A 16,526-nucleotide genomic window follows, 5' to 3' on the forward strand; every position below is an offset into this window, starting at 1 on the left:
ATATTTTAGCGAATGAGATCACACACATTTTCTCAAAATGTTTTTCTTTTTTAACGACTTGACACAGACGTTATCATAAATGTGCTAGTACCACAGCGTATGGGGTTATTTTCGCGTGTAAACCCTCGCGAAACAGCTTCATATGCAGTACTTGTATCACTTAGAGAGCTACTTCACATCAGTGCTCTTTATCATGGAATAACATAACAATGACAGAGAACAAATTGTAAAAGTTGGGTCACCTCTCTGGATAGCAATGCAAATCTAACACGAGGTGATGAACGTGGGGTGCGTAGGATTTAACGTTTTCAATGTGCACCTTCTCCACGCACCACACCCCATGGTGGGCATCCTGGAGGTGGTGCTTGATCTTTGCTGCCGTGTCCTCCGCCCATCTCAGCCACTCCTCCTCCTTGGGTGTTGTGTGTGAGGGAGAACAATCCTCCTCCCCCCTGTGTTCATCTTGTGATGTCACAGAATCTGATGCATAGTCTCTCTCACCAGGCTTTTCCTCTGCATCACAATCAATGTCTGTGGTATCCTTGCCTGTACAGGCATCAGCCACACTGGACTGAAGTCTATACTTACTGTCTAGCTCCATATCCCCACATGGATTGGACCATTTGTTCTGGGGGTGGGAGGTGACATTTCCATGGATGTGCAGCATGCCTCCTGACATGGGCTTTAGTGCAGCACACGCTACTGGCCACCCCTCCTCTGATGATGGAATCAACCCGAGGTTTACACGGTCCGCAACACCTCTTGGACAAACCTGCACAGTAAGAAATATTATGCCAGTTTGGTGTAATATTCAAGGTCCATCAACCTACTACATTTTAAGGTTACATCTTCGTAAACATGTACCAGTGACACACTCCATTTGTTTCTTTCATGTTATGTACACTACACTAACATGTGCTGTATACTTCCAGCAAATGGCACAAGGCAATTTGTGCACAGTGCACTGGTATATTTATTCAAGTTAAACTGTTCCTTACAGGAACCTGGTGTTCCCAAAATATAGGAAAGAGTGCCTTCATTCAGGGCCTACATTTGTAAGTTCATGTTTTTGTCATACTGGCCAGAAAAAAATGGCTTTGATAGAAAGACTGTAGTGTATTATAACAATATTGTTTCTCTTTCTCTAGGAAAACTGCACATATCACAGTATTGATTACCTTCTTCAAACGTAGTGTGTGCTTTACATTTTTCAATAAATCTCGTATGAAAATGTACCATAGTGATTGAGACTGAGCTCAGTAGATTTTGAATGTCACTGACCCTATTCAAGTGTCTCGTTCTGTGTAACAAAAAAGCCTATGAGCCCATCGGTAAACACACTATTCATACATGTACCTCACATCCAATTAATATTTTACTTGTTTGATGGCAAAACGTAGTTGACTGTGGAAAGGTGATACTTGTAGGACTGCTTTCACATAGGTCACAGGTAGATTACCGGGATTACCTACAAACCTGCTTGTTCTCTATTGGTTTGCAAATTGGCCTTACGTCAATCTCAAGGAGGACCTCTTGAAGTACATGTAGTTCACAAAGTCTTTTGGGATTTCACAATCTGTCAGGGCATGGGCTGATGTTTACACTTTAAAAACAAATTTCCCGAAAGGTTTATCTCATCTTCAATCAATTCTAATATTCATTATCTTGTCACTCATTGTATCTTTGGTTATAGATTGGCCCGCATACAAGTACATGGCACTTAAATTTCATTAGGAGAAGCAAGCACCACAGAACAGAGGAACAGAAATCAGTTTAATACCTTAGCATCCCTGGATGAAAAACAAAATGAAGGATGAAAGGAATAAGCAGAAAATGTAAGGCTAACCTATGGTCCCCATAGATACTGTGCATTTTCTTTATAACAAACACAGTCTCACAAAATTCCTTTACAATGAAGTAAATATTCAGGTCCCTCTTTCTTACCCATCAATCTTATATACACAAACTGTACTTTATTTGTTCAGTTAACCCGTTGAGGATGAGTTCCGAGTATGCTCAGGCAGGTGTCTATGGGAAATGCGTGTTGTAGCAAAATCAGTATGTCCTCAACGGGTTTTATAACAAATGTTCGATATAATGAAAAGAAACCTGCCAGATCCCCAAGACTTTGTTTTGATTGGAATCGCTTGTATTACACATACCTTTCTATTGTCACCCTCCAGAACCTGACACCTTGCAGCTACCCCGTTCAGCTTCAAGTTTCTTGATAGGGCTGTCACTGCGTGGGGGTTCCATTCACACGCATAGACAAAGTCTGCCTTGCCATGGACCAGGTAGGGTAGTGTGAAGTAGCCTATGCCTGAAAGCGTAGGAAGATTTTAGAAGGATCAGGAAAATATGACAAAATAAAAATTGAGCCGCACACGTTTCGTCTTGCCCTTCAAAACACTTAATACTCAGGATTAACATGCAACATACAGTGTACAGTGTCACAACAATGGCCATCATTTAAACGTTTAAATGACCCACATTTAAATCTACTCTGATATATGTGACCCGCTGCAACAAAAGGATCCGACAGTTTGGGGAATACAATTTTCTGAAAATGACATGAAAGTATTCCTTTACTCTTCCACTTTAAGGTCATATACCACGACTCATAAATATTCGGTTGCGGTGATATGGATGATTTTATTAGTGCATGTCGAGGGGTTTAAGAAATTAGCGTTTCGAGAAAACCGCCTTCACAGTTTTCCTTCCGACACAGTGAGCAAGGGAAGTGAGACAGTTTTCACAGTTTGACAATAGAAGGTACACTCCTAGCATCCTCCGCAATGTTCATTTCTAAAGCTTAGAGCCAGTGGTCTACAATGTATGCACGACCAATCAGTAACCAGGATGCAACGCACTGACCAATGAGATCACTCTCCTGTTGCCCGGGGCGGAGTCTAGCTGCGGCGCTATAAAATCCAAATCTTTGGACACGTTTCTGTTCAGTTGAAAGGCAGAAAATCATGGCCCAGAAAAATGCTATTTTCTTGCCTTTCCTTTACTTTAATATTTAGCTTCAACATTTCGGGAGATAATAGAAGATACATTAGACCACAAAATTATGTCGAAAACAGAAATCCGAAGGTTTTGACAGATTTTGATGATCTGACTTCAAACCCGATTTTCTCGGCTCGTCCGTCAGCGACTTTAGGATCCTTTTGATGTAGTGGGTCACACATTGTTACACCTGATTGATGAGCCAGTTTGACTTACTGTACCGTAATTATTTTAGGTTTAAGTTCACAAGAAAACAAACCGAATCCTGATGAAACAGAATGTGCTTACAGGTGCCTTGTTATAGAAAAGATTAAGCTGGAAGGCAAGATAATTTTGCAGCATAAAATTTGTGTGAATTGGAGCGACTACCTTTTCTGCAGCATAAGATTTTCACAAATTATCACTGGCATTCAACGCAGTAGTGCAGACTAGAACCTTTGCATGCATTTCAATTTTGTGAATCTCTCATTTCTTGCAAATTTTGCAATATTACACTTCTTGCAAACATTTCTGGTTTTACAGTAAATTAGTCAAGACTGTCAGAGTAGCACACAGACTGGTGAAGTAATTGCCCCCCCAAAAAAACACGATTTCAAGAAAATCTTTTTCAAATCATGACCTCTCCAAGAAAGTCAAGGAAATCCCACAGTAATTTAGCTTCCTCTGCCGAAGTGTTTACCATTTTACCTGCATAGAGATCAACAACAGTTTCACCGGCACAATCCAGGGTGGCAACCCGCAGTTTCTCTGTGATGTTTCCAGCGGAGAACATGCTGTACCTGATGTCAAAATTGTACCTGTAATGGTAAGTTCAATATTTTATTACCCTAAGCATCTGGAGAATTTTTTTTTTTTTGCCATGGTAAACCTCACTTCACTGCATTACAAGGCAGTGAAATAATGGTAACCAGAATACACACATCAAATCTCTACAGCCTGCCAATTACACTGTGGATATTATCACAGAGAATAACCTTGTTTCATATCTCACCTTAATCTTCCAGGAGAAAAATGTGACATTAGGAACTTTTCAATTGTGTGGACAAGGACACTGTACTTGTACTAGAGCAGTTTCAAATGACTCCAGTCCACTTGTTACGTCCACGGTGCCATCACCCATTTCTATTTTCAGAGCACGCTGTTCACAATGTACTGCTATGACCTCGTGGCCCCGTCCCCTCTAGCTAGCCATTGGAGCGCCAGGCGATGACGTCGTTCCAATCCTAAACCTAGGAGGGTGTGAAATCCCTAGAAGACATGTTTGTAATTCTGGCATTGAACGTGCTGGAGAACCAGGAGCATGCACAGTTCCTTTTTGATAAACTCGGTGAGGACGGACTGATTTTGATACAACACGCACTTCCAATAGACACCTGCCCCAGTATACTCAGCACTCATCCTCAACGGGTTACCTCACCATCCACATCCAGGTCATGAAATCGAAAGGTCCCTATTAGCACATTGAAGGCCATCCCCAGCTGTTGTCTATTGGAAGTGTTTGGGGTGATCTATCACTTGAGCTACTCCCATTTCTTCTAATAGTCACTTATAGTCTCAACCCACTTTGTCTAATCCCATTCAGTCTACAACCAGTTCATCTAATGACCATTTAGCAGTATTATACACATGTACTCACATAATGCCATTGTCCCTGTGCTCTACATAAGGATCAGAACCAAGCAGCAAATCCGTCCTTGGAGATCTGAAGTCGTCCGGTCGTATGCGCCCTCTCTTGGCCAACCTCTGACAGTCCAAAGCCTTAGCAACGTGGGACCATATTCCTTGACTGTAACACATAACAGAACATTAGGTTGCCTTGTACTAAGTCTGATTCCTTTGTTCAATTGGATATATTGCACTTTGTTTGGTACTAACCGGATTGCTTTGTTTTTCTTCACTTTTTTAGTTTTCTTCTCAATATTTTTTTTTTGATGGGAGGGGTGTAGGTGTCCAATTTTGATGTGATTGAAATTACAGCTCGACCTCGATTATCCGGCCATGTTGGGAGCGGTGCTCATCCGGATAAGCGAATATTGGCCGGATATGGGAGACACAACTTTAATGTATATAGCTGCCGTCCAAGCTGCCGTCCCAGTGCACTGGCATCTAGGCAGGTAGCGTACCCGCAACAGTGGTGTAATCTACGCTAGCCTGCACAAAATTGTAGTCCCTTCTTCACAGTTTTCTTCACTGTTTTTTCTCAATATTTGGATGAAGAAAAAAAGAGTCCTTCACTGCGTGAACGCATCTGGATAATAGACATTTCCGGATAAAAGGAGGTCGGATAATCGAGGTCGAACTATAATGTTCTTTATAAATGAGACTGCTTAAGGAAGTAACAAATGCTTGTATGCATGTTAATGCCAGAACAACAGCTTTCAATTTCCCTATTGATGAAAACGCAGTAAGAATTTGATGGCAACAGCTGTATATGTAGCTAGGTACTTGATAGGGGATCTATGATTCGATTGTTAAGTCTACGATTTAATCCACACAGTCATAACAGCGCCTTGAAATACTAAAAATCAAAGACAAAATGATAAGGTCATAATTCATCAAATAATTTGCCTACCGTAAGAAAACAGTAAAGTTGTGAAAAATTACGAGTTTGGCTGAACCAAAAAGAAGATGTATCCACCCTGGGAAAAAAAAAAAATTAGAGTTAACATGCTGACTACGGTACCTCTACTTGTAATTCAAAGTGAAAGAATGCTTTCAAGTCTAATAACTCTCACTCAATTTATCTTTTTTTTTCTTTTCTTTTTTTTCTTTTTTTTTTTTTTTGGGGGGGGGGAGTTTGTTTTTGTATCAACTCGTTGAGGATGAGTCCCGAGTATATTTGGGCAAGCATCTATGGGAAATGCGTGTTGTAGCAAAATCAAACTGTCCTCAACGGGTTAACCCATTGAGGATGGACTGATTTTGCTACAACACACATTTTCCATAGACACTTGCCCAAGTATTCTCGGGACTCGTCTTCAATGGGTTAATGCCTACTGCACCTCATTTCAAGCATCTTTAGCTGGTAGTCAAATCCATAAGTTGGTAGGTTTTTGGACATGACAAATCATGCACTATTGGAATTTTAATTAGGATCTTGAGAATTCAAGACCACAAATATCACAGAATTGATGTTTGATGAACCAAACTATCCTGGAGATAAAATGTAGACTGTACACTGCAAATACAATGTTTTATTCAACAATGTACCCTCATCACATTGCGCAATACTCACACGGAACTCCAGACGCTATCCTGAAAGCATGCTTGTGGTAGCAGCACCAGATCGCCGTGCCTCTCCCAGCTACGAGGCAGATCCTTGTCTAGTAGAGAGTCGCTCCACTCCATCCCCGCTTCCTTCAGCGATTTCTCCATCTCCTCTCTCAGCTTGGCGAATGGCGTTCGTATCTGCCTCTTCTTCGATGGCGGAAGACTGATGCTCACCAGTTTGCACTCACACTCAAATAACTCTCCTCTCCATAGTTCCTTGTAGTTTTTCTTCAATCCAGAGTGGTGATACTCCTTTCTCATACTACTGCTACATGAAGCTGTTTGTGATGATTTGCTGCAAATTGATTGGCTACCACTCTCGCTTTGGCAAGAGCTATCTGTATCATCCATGTAACAGCTCACTGCTTGATCTGTCTGAATGGTGAGTGAACCATTCTTTGGGTCTGCCCCTACAGGATCTTTATCAGTATTTTCAGATAATGATGGATGTGCACCAGTCACTGAGTAATGAAATGATTGTTCAAATAAGACATCACTTTCCTGTTCCAAACACTTGCTACCTTTGTCTACAACCTTCCTATCTATGTGATCCTTTTCACTATCTGCTTTTCTTGATTGGAAAGAAGGACTTTTTGTTTCTGAAGCACCTTGAATGTCCTCTTGTCTGAATTCATTCCACAAGAATTGAGTCAAAGTCGGCTTCACAGGGATGGCCACTTCCGAATTCTTCAGCTTCACCAACCTCCTGCCATCATCCCAGAGAGCCGCTTTCTCCAACAGCATCCTGCAATGAAGCACAATATCTCAAGGAAATTTATTGAAAAAGCCACATGTCCCAATTTTGACTGTAATTCTCGCAACTCAAACACAAAATATTCTACAACCTCACTTCTCAACCTTTACTTAATCAGCCCCGAGGGTCCACTTTGGTTTTGCAGCCAAGTTTGATCAAATAGGCTTACCGCATTAAAATTATTTCATTTCATTAATTCTTTGGCCAACAACCCCACCCCGCCTGCCAGAAAGATGTTTTATGCAGATATCAACAGTCCAGTATTAATGGACATCGTCAATTGTAATTCAAAATACAGATTACAGACAGTCTTGACATACATGTACACAAATTCTAGATTTCAATACACAGAGATGGTATCTGTATTACCGGACACCAATTCTGGACACCTAAATCTCTGCGCTGACATTCTAAGCATGGGACTTTGCAGACCTGTCTTTACTTTAACTGAGCACTGCATGGGCCTGAAAACGCCATAGTGCAATACATTTTATGCAAAGAAATTCACATTTCACCTCAGATTTAGAAGAAAATGTTGATTTATCACAAGAATTTACCACGAAAATTGATTGAAATGTTCATGTTACACCTTCTATACTGTACAGAGTCAATGTGACAATTTGAGCCTCATTTCCCTTCCTTTTCTTTTTGTTGTTGTTGTTGTTTTTTCTTGGGGGGGGGGGAAGGGTTGCTGTTGTCGTTTTCCTCTCGGTTAGAATGGGTAAGATGAATTGCGGGTACCAGGCATGCCAAGTTCACAAATTTTTTATGAGTGAGATTTTCATGACTCGGCATCTCGGCGAGCGAATGTACACGCGAGCGAGGGTGTGGGAGGGGTTTTTCCCCCTGTAGCCTCCCACGGTAGGGAACTTTTTCAATTTTTAGCTTTCAATGGTGCGATCAGGTGCATACTTAAGTGATTATTTTTTACTTATTTTGAAAGACAAAAGGGAAATATACTTTCAATGGCAACTATCACTTTAATCTTAAGAGCCATGCTCATTATAGGCCAAGTAACCAATTTCGCGGGGTGCGTGAGAAAAATGGATGCCATGCGTGAGATCGTGAGACGGCCCCTAAATGCTTGAGTCTCACGCAGAATGCGTGAGACTTGGTAGCTCTGGGGTAGGCCTACGCCTATGAAGAGTGATTCTTATTCTTGTGCATGATAAATGAATAAGATGTGAACGACATCAACTGTTCCATTATGAGAATTATGATTGAATTGAATTGAATGTTTGAACTAGGACACTACGAAAGATGTATACACAAGTAGCACTTATAAGTTATAGTATTGTATGTCACACTCTCTCCCGACTCTAGACCTACTCCATCTTCCATAGCCTATAGAAATAGAATAGGACAGCAATGAAAAACAAAAAAAAACAAAGAAATAATGGAAACTTAGTCTATTATCACAATTAATGCAGGGCTGCCAACTCTCACGCAATGAGCGTGAGACTCACGCATTTTGGTCCTTTCTCACTCTAAAACTTTATTTCATTTGCAAGCATTTCTATTGATCTCGCTCATTTTGACTCAGAAATTATAGCATTGGCCTATGGGAGTCTCACTCTCAACTATAGTGTCCAGTGTTGGCAGCCCTGTTTGTCAACGTTGGTGGTGCCATGAATGATGCACAGCTACCACGGCTCATGCATTCTGCTTGAGACTCAAGCATTTAGGGGCCGTCTCACGATCTCACGCATGACACCCATTTTTCTCACGCATCGGGCGAAGTCTGCAACTTGGGCCTAACGTGGGTTAGTATAATAATGAGTATAGCTCAAAAGATTAAAGTGATAGCTGTAATTGAAGGTATATTTCCCTTTTGTCTTTCAAAATAAGTAAAAAATAGTCATTTAAATAGGTCTACTCAGTATGCACCTGATCGCACCATTAAGAGCTAAAAATTGAAAAAGCTCCCTACCGTGGGAGGCCACAGGGGGGAAAAATCCCCTCTCAGACCCTCGCTCGCGCGCACATCTGCATGCCGAGATGCCGAGTCATGAAAATCTCACTCATAATTTTTTTTTTTTTAATTTGGCATCCCTGATGATGATGTGCATAGGCCTAGATTTCTAGCGTTACATCTCATGATCTATTCTATTAAACGTAGTCCTTTACAATTTAATTCTGACATGAGCACACCGACGCAACCAAAAGAAAAACAGAAATAAAAAGTGTCCGGCAACATAATAATAGACTCTCCTACGTGGTCCAGGGGGGTGTTTCATAAAGCTGTTCGTAAAGTTACGAACGACTTACGAGCGACTGGTAAATTTAATTGTACTTGTGCTGAATCGGAATTATTGAAATTCTGATAGGCCTAACGTTAACATATCAGAACTGATCACCAGTCGCTCGTAAGTTGCCAGTTGTTCGTAACTTTACAAACAGCTTTATGAAACAGGGCCCAGGTGTGCTGCTCTACTTTGTATGTCATTCATGACATGTATTGGATTGAAAACAAAGACACGAGCTACGAGCTACGACTACGAGCTACGCCAGTAAAACCTGGATGCCAAGGCAAGAGGCAAGCAATACCAATGCAATGCAAAAATGGGATTGTACATTGTCATTATGTACTGTGCACGCACCAGGCATCGAATACCGATTCGGGCATTGCTGAGAAAAACATTCAACGAAAACATGCCATGAACTGAGGCTCAATCTTACCTAATTTTCTGAGCTTGCTTTACATCGACAACAAGAGCTAGCATCTCGGTTGCGTTCCCGTCTGTGTTTGCAGTCAGTGGTGAAGCCATCTTTTCGAAGAAATAAATTGAATTGAAAAAAAATGAATTGAAGCCAAACATTACGGGCTTCCTTCCTTGCAGATTCTAAGCCAAACACTGAAAGGCGCCTGCTCACCTGCACTATGCACCGCGTACCGGGTGGTGCTGTACCGGCTGGACCGCTCGGCCGTGTGAGCTGAACGGATGCTATAGCCAGTGCCGTATGCTAGCGAGCGAACCGCGCCGCCCCAGCGCCAGGCCGTGACCTCAGCTCACCTCCTCCGCCGTACACGCTGAGCCAAAATACGAGCGTGTGTGCGTCGAGAGCTGCAGGGGGGTACTAAGTGAATATTACTGTACGGACTTCTCAGCTGCAGCTGGCGCTAGCCGTGTCAAACCCACATGGCTGTCACAACGCAACGGGCACGTGACACAACAAATTGGCTACTTCCGGATTTGTTGGACAAGGAGCTGATACAGTAACTTTCCCGCGACAATATTTGCTGAAAATGCATTTTGCAGATTCTGCGGACCCCCCTACCCCTCCCCTGTTTGTCCCAACCCTGCCCTTGGCTTTGCTCGGATCGGTACAACCAAGGAGGTTTAATACATTGGAGTTCCAACTGGCTGCAATTATTCAAACAGTTGTCAGATTTCTATTGATGTACAAAAGAATTCCACAGGTGCACTTGTGCCTTTGATGATCGATGTTCCAAGCCGCTGTCTTGCTGAGCAATCTGAAAATTCATTTTGAACGTTATCATAATGTTGGCCATATTTTGCTTATTTATCTATTAATTAAATGAAATGAAATTTTACGTTATGATAAAGCATGTAAAGCAACAGTCAATTCCGTCCAGAAATTTGCGCAAAAGTGTAAATAAGAGCTGTATCATGTGAAAATGTTTAAAACTGTACCCGTCCTGGAAAGCTGCTGGATTATCACTTTTCCGCTTAATTTCCACAAACGAAACTAATATGGAATGTTCTTCAAGTCTAATTCTATTGATAGATATAGGCTATCAGATTAGTGCCCGGGTATGCAGTCGAGTAATTTTCACTGGCTTTATTTCAGCATTTCTTTTTTTTTTTCTTTTTTTTTTTGCTCAATTTCTATTCGCGCATCCTCGTGTCTGTACCACCTACCTTTTATAAGAAGGGATAGCGAAAAGTAATTACCATCACAAAGACATTATCTTCCTTTGAAAGTGGCTGGTGATTATGCAATGTGAGTCAATTGTCTTCCTATCTGAGCGGCAGATCCAGTTTGCCACATGCTTCAACAAGTATGTTTGAGCGGCGGCTTCGAACATCTAGCAAAGGAAATAGGACGGTTGTGACTCCATTCTCTAGAACCTCCTTGGTACAACAGCGCAGCTAGGGCCTAATATTGTAGTATGTGTTATGAAATAACGGAACTGAACATAAACTTGTCTTAAACTAAAAAGGGATGATTATATTGTATTGCTGGAGATGTCGAGGATTGGGCTGTTCACTTTTGATATAGTTATGAACAACCAAAGCCCTAACCTTGTACATTGTACCTTGCAGAAATAGACCTCCGGAACACCATTCCTCTAGGGAATATAATTGACTGGAGGTTGACGAGAGCTGGACGGTGGTCAATTGGATCTATTTATTGAGTTAAAACAATCGGCGGTTTTAAAGGACAAGTTCACCTTCATAGACATGTGGGTTGAGTGAATGCAGCAATATTAGTAAAACACATCAGTGAGAGTTTGAGCAAAATCGGACAATCAGTTAAAAAGTTATGAATTTTTGAAGTTTCTGCTCAGTCACGGCTGGATGAAAAGACTACTATAGCTTGTGATGTCATGAGTACAATGATATAAAGAAAGAATAAAGAAAATTCAACATATTTCCATTTTTCTTGCATAACAAAAGAGCACTCAACTTCTCTCTTTCAGAAGGCAGGGGGAATAATATTACCCTTTAACATACGTCAGTAGCAAGTCGAAGAACTGTGCACTTTATTCAAAAAGTAAAGTTTTGTGAAAATCTCTTTTTATTTTCCTTATATAGTTGTACGCATGTGACATCATACACTGTAGTAGTCTTCTCTTCCAGGAGTGACTGCGCAGATACTTAGAATATTCGTAACTATTGAACGGATTGTCAAATTTTCCTCAAACTTTTACTGATGTGTTCTACTAATATTGCTGCATTCTCTCAATCCTTATGTATATGAAGGTGGACTTGTCCTTTAATGTGATTTTTGAAGTTTTGGTTTGATGTGGAATCAACGGCAGTCTGGGGTAGCCTGTTCCAGGCGAAGATTACTTCCAGGAAGAATGACTGTTGGTGGGGCTTGGATGTGTAATGGTTTATCTGGAACTGCTTTCATTATGCGAGCGTCTTGATCTGCTAACTTTAGGTCTTGTGTAAAAAGTACACTGCAAAAAGTCCGGTGTTAAATAGTGAACACCGAGCTAGTGTTAAATTTTCGGTGCTCATTTATGGTGTTAAATTAGCACCTCCGGGTGTCATTTCCAAATATAAAACTGTTTTTTGAAGAGTTTCTTAGTAACTGCACTTCTTGTTGATTTTTAATTTAAACAAGACGATCAAGAATTTGAAAAAATGTGAAAATAAATTTACACCACAGTAACACCAGCTGGTGTGGTCTCTTATTGAAGCTGGACGGGTTTAAAACAATTGATATTAACACCAACAAATATCAAATCAACACCATGTGGTGTCATTTTTTAATTAACACCAGACAGTGTCAAAATAACACCAGGTGCAGTGTCAATTAACACCACGAAGTGTCAGGTGAACACTTTTCAACACCATCACAGTGCATTTTCTACACCTGTGGGTGTGGTCCTATTATTGAAGTTTGATCGGTGTTAGATTTAACACCCATGATGTTAAATCTAACACCGATTTTTTTTTTTTACAGTGTATAAGTTTTCCGGATTCCCTATAGCTATTATTCTGAGAAGAAACTCAAATTTTAGACCCTATTTGAGGAAAGTCGGTTTTGGAATATGGCTGAAACATCCAAAAACAAAGTAAAACAAAGCGATCTTAAATAAAAAATGGTTCCCACATTCTATTAGCATTGCTCTGTTTTGATTATCTCAGCCATTTCAAAACCAATTTTCATCTAATAAACTTTGAATTCCTCGTAGAATTACATCCTCTTCCTACATCATGAGAACTTTCTCATTTATCGACAAAAAATGTCAGAAACACAATAGCGGATCGAGAGGGGGGCGCAACCAGCGGACGCCCCTCCCCCCTTTATCTGTCGTTAAAAACAAAAGACATAAAACGAAAAAAAAATGAAATGAAACCGGGAAATGGCACCAGAAATATTAGTCACGCCCCCCCCCCCCCCCCCCCCTTTACAGAATTCCATGGATCTGCCCCTGGAAACCTGAAGTTAAGTCCCAACCAAAATGGTTGGCCTATATATCTGTCCCTTTAAAAGATCCGATTTTTCTAATTCTGCACCCCCTGTGTGGCCTAGTTACGGGCATTTTAGTTTTATTGTTAACAATGCGTTGATTCGTTCAGTTCAAATTTGCATGCTCACCAAGATAAAGATTCAGCAGAGCTCTATCTAACTCCTAGAGTCCTTTCGGTTTAATTTCATCGACATGCGATTCTTGAGTGTTTGAAATTTATAAATATACAAAAGGTATTGTGCCTATTTATGGGCCTACTAAAAAAATACTGTTAAATTAACCCAACGTGTTTTTTTTTTTTCTTCTTCTTCTTCTTCTTTTCTTTTCTTTTCCGATCCGGTCTTTCTCCAAGGACTCAGGGTTAAGGTTAAGGGACATTTAACCCTATCTAAATCGGTCTTAATTTTCTTCAAGGACTATAAGGGTTCATGCTTGGCACCTTAAGACCTACACTAACAGAGATACGAACAGCGTTCAAAACACCGAATTGCTATACAACAGACTAAAATGTCTACAGCTTTCGCTGCCCTACCAAACGCCTCAGAATACAATCCCGGGACTATAGGGTTAAAAAGGCATCAAAGGGTTGTGATATAGATAGGTTTAGCTTGATGCAAGGACTAGGATGCCAGGATTAAGGTTATGTTTGTGTGCGGTGGGAATTTGATTTAACGTGATTTGATTTAATCTCATTCGAGCAATTGTCGCAGGAACAAAATCACGATAGCAAATATAAGTTTTTTTACCTGCAATATGTGCATATATACGCTGCAATTACGATTTTCATTGTGCCATTCAAATTCTATACACGTTATACAACGGCGTAACAGAGTAGAGTATCAGTGGATAGAGTACAGTATTTTACAATCAGCAAAACTCACATCATGAAATTGGCGATACTCTTGGATGAAGCATTGTTGAGCTGAGCCGATTATTTCAACTTTATGTGTAAAAAAAAAAGAAAAAAAGTCGTCACCCTACAGGACACAAACTGTGACATCATGTTCAATAATAAAAGCGCCGCCAAGCGTTGGGCAAGTAGACTGGCGCATGGTTATCTTGATGCCAGCTAGCAATTATAGGCATGCAGTGTGTAGTAGTAGTAGTAGTAGTTTATTCTTTATTAAAAATCACACCCGTCACACGGACGGCCGGCCTAATGACCTATGAATGATACATACATTAAACATCAGGGCCACTTTGTAAATTAGTTTTTTAACTGAAAGGGCTACCCTGTGAAAATAAAACGGAATAAACATAAGTAATATAAAATATATAAATGTTTATTGTAAGGCATAGAGACAATAAAAAAAATGATTTAACAATATCATAACAACAGAGAGAATATGGTGGGCTAAATTATACATATAAAAGAGATATTCAGTTGTGGAAACATAATAAATTGTTACGGCACGTTAAAAGAAGGTTGGCAAAACTGACTACTTGACAGCACAGTGACTCTGATGACATTAAAAAAAAAAGGAATGTTGGTAAATAGGTAACTGAGGGAAAGTAGGATCTCTGTCTGATATAATGCTGAATACATTATTGTGATCTGATTATGCAAAACAAAATCATAAAACAATGAAACTCATTTTCTACATCACGAGAATTACAGATTATCAAATTTTCATTCGTGTGGGACATTTTCATATAAGAATAGTGACCGTCCGATTTCAAGGGCAATAGGGGCACAACCACTTCTGAACAGAGCTAATGCTCGCCTGTTAGATCTATTCGGACACTGAATAACATAATTAGAAGTATTCATAGAATGTTTGAAATTACGATAAGTTCTGAGTTTGTTTCTTGATTGGGGAACTCTCCTTTAATCATCAAACAGTGAACATTTCCACTCATTTTCAACAAATAATTTACATGGTTTGGATGCAGTGCTCACAAAATTATGTGTACTAACAAGCTCAGCCGATGGTTCAACGTGCATACACTGCAATAATTGTTTAACCTTATAACACCAATTTTTAACACCATTATTTGCCAGGGACTTAGACAACAAGAACATTTTTCCAGGGTAACGGTCACTATGCTTTATACTCAGGTTACACCAAAGCCTAGCAATTGATTGACACTGATAATAAAAAGGGGGATCCCAACCCATATCACCCATAACTGCATCATTAGGGGTATATTTCCCCACTCCAAGATAGAAACGACATGCTCTATAAAAATACTATTAATGGCTGAATATTCTTCTAAGCCCCAAATGCCACTTGCATATTGCAATATGGGGCAAAATCATAGCATCGTACAATTTTTGGAATAGGTCATAAACAGAGAACCACCGATCAATTTAAATTTACTAATAACCACATCGAGGGCTCTAGTTGCAGATTAAGCCAATATCTTGGTTCCTTTTTGTAAACTTAAAAAATTCATCAAACCGCAATCCAAGATATTTATATGAGTCAACAATATCAAGCTTTTGACCATTGCAATAAAATATAGATGTTGTTTTTGCTTGGGCTTTTCCTCTTAAATAATGTACAATTTGAGTTTTTAAAGGATTACATTCGATCCTCCACTTCTGGGCCCACGAACATACACTGTCAAGCTTCAACTGAAGATCATTTTCATTGTCAGCTATGTCATATGCATACATAAGCATATCAATGTTTACCTCTGTTACACAGCCTCACACTATCAACAGCTTACTATATCATTAATGAAAATATCAAACAGGACTGGGGCCAAAAACAACCCTGTTTTACCCTTAGATCCACATGAAAAAAGTCAGTATAAGATTATAATTTATATTATATTATTTATTATGGTATAACCATTTACGTTTACGGTACATTTGGTATCTTGATAAAGAACATTATTTTTATGGAGTTACACAACTTGCCATGAACACCAATAGACCTCAGCTTGTACCATAACAAAATCCTCAGGATGCTTTTTTTTTGTATCAATAAAACAAACAAAAGTATCTTTTTTTACAGAGCTTTCTGTTTTCAATGATGATAGAATAGAGGCTATTAAAGTGCTCGGGACAACTCCTTTTTTTTTCGAAACCCGTTCTGTTCCTCATTGATAACACATTCTTTTTCAAGAAAATTAATCAATCTTTCTTTCATAATATCACAAATAAATCTCACAAATCACAGATATCAATGTAATACCTCTGTATTAAACTTAAAGGTTCACGTTCATCCATACCAGGTTTAAGAATTGGATGAATAATACCTTTTTGCCATATCTGAGGGGAAATGCCATGTTCAAAACAAAAAGAGTATAAAGCATGCAGGAACTGAATAGAAACTTTATTTTTACTACCTCAGCAATAAAACCATCTATTCC

At 39.7% G+C, this 16,526-nt stretch overlaps 1 protein-coding gene across 1 annotated transcript; it reads right to left on the reverse strand.

Annotated features, from left to right (window-relative positions):
* Nucleotides 1-238: 238 nt before the first annotated feature.
* On the reverse strand, nucleotides 239-9,814 carry LOC139743837 (tRNA wybutosine-synthesizing protein 2 homolog). Its single transcript, XM_071654293.1, has 6 exons — nucleotides 9,713-9,814; nucleotides 6,245-7,024; nucleotides 4,646-4,795; nucleotides 3,697-3,806; nucleotides 2,163-2,320; nucleotides 239-772 (listed from the first exon to the last, which is right to left on the reverse strand). The coding sequence occupies exons 1-6, from the start codon at nucleotides 9,799-9,801 to the stop codon at nucleotides 239-241; spliced, it is 1,821 nt and encodes a 606-aa protein (XP_071510394.1). The 5' UTR covers nucleotides 9,802-9,814.
* Between the last annotated feature and the right edge of the window lie 6,712 nt (nucleotides 9,815-16,526).

The sequence above is a fragment of the Diadema antillarum genome, unplaced genomic scaffold (genome assembly GCF_040938485.1).
Source record: "Diadema antillarum isolate AM-2024a unplaced genomic scaffold, OU_Dant_1.0 seq00001111_RagTag, whole genome shotgun sequence".
NCBI classification, from domain to species: domain Eukaryota; kingdom Metazoa; phylum Echinodermata; class Echinoidea; order Diadematoida; family Diadematidae; genus Diadema; species Diadema antillarum.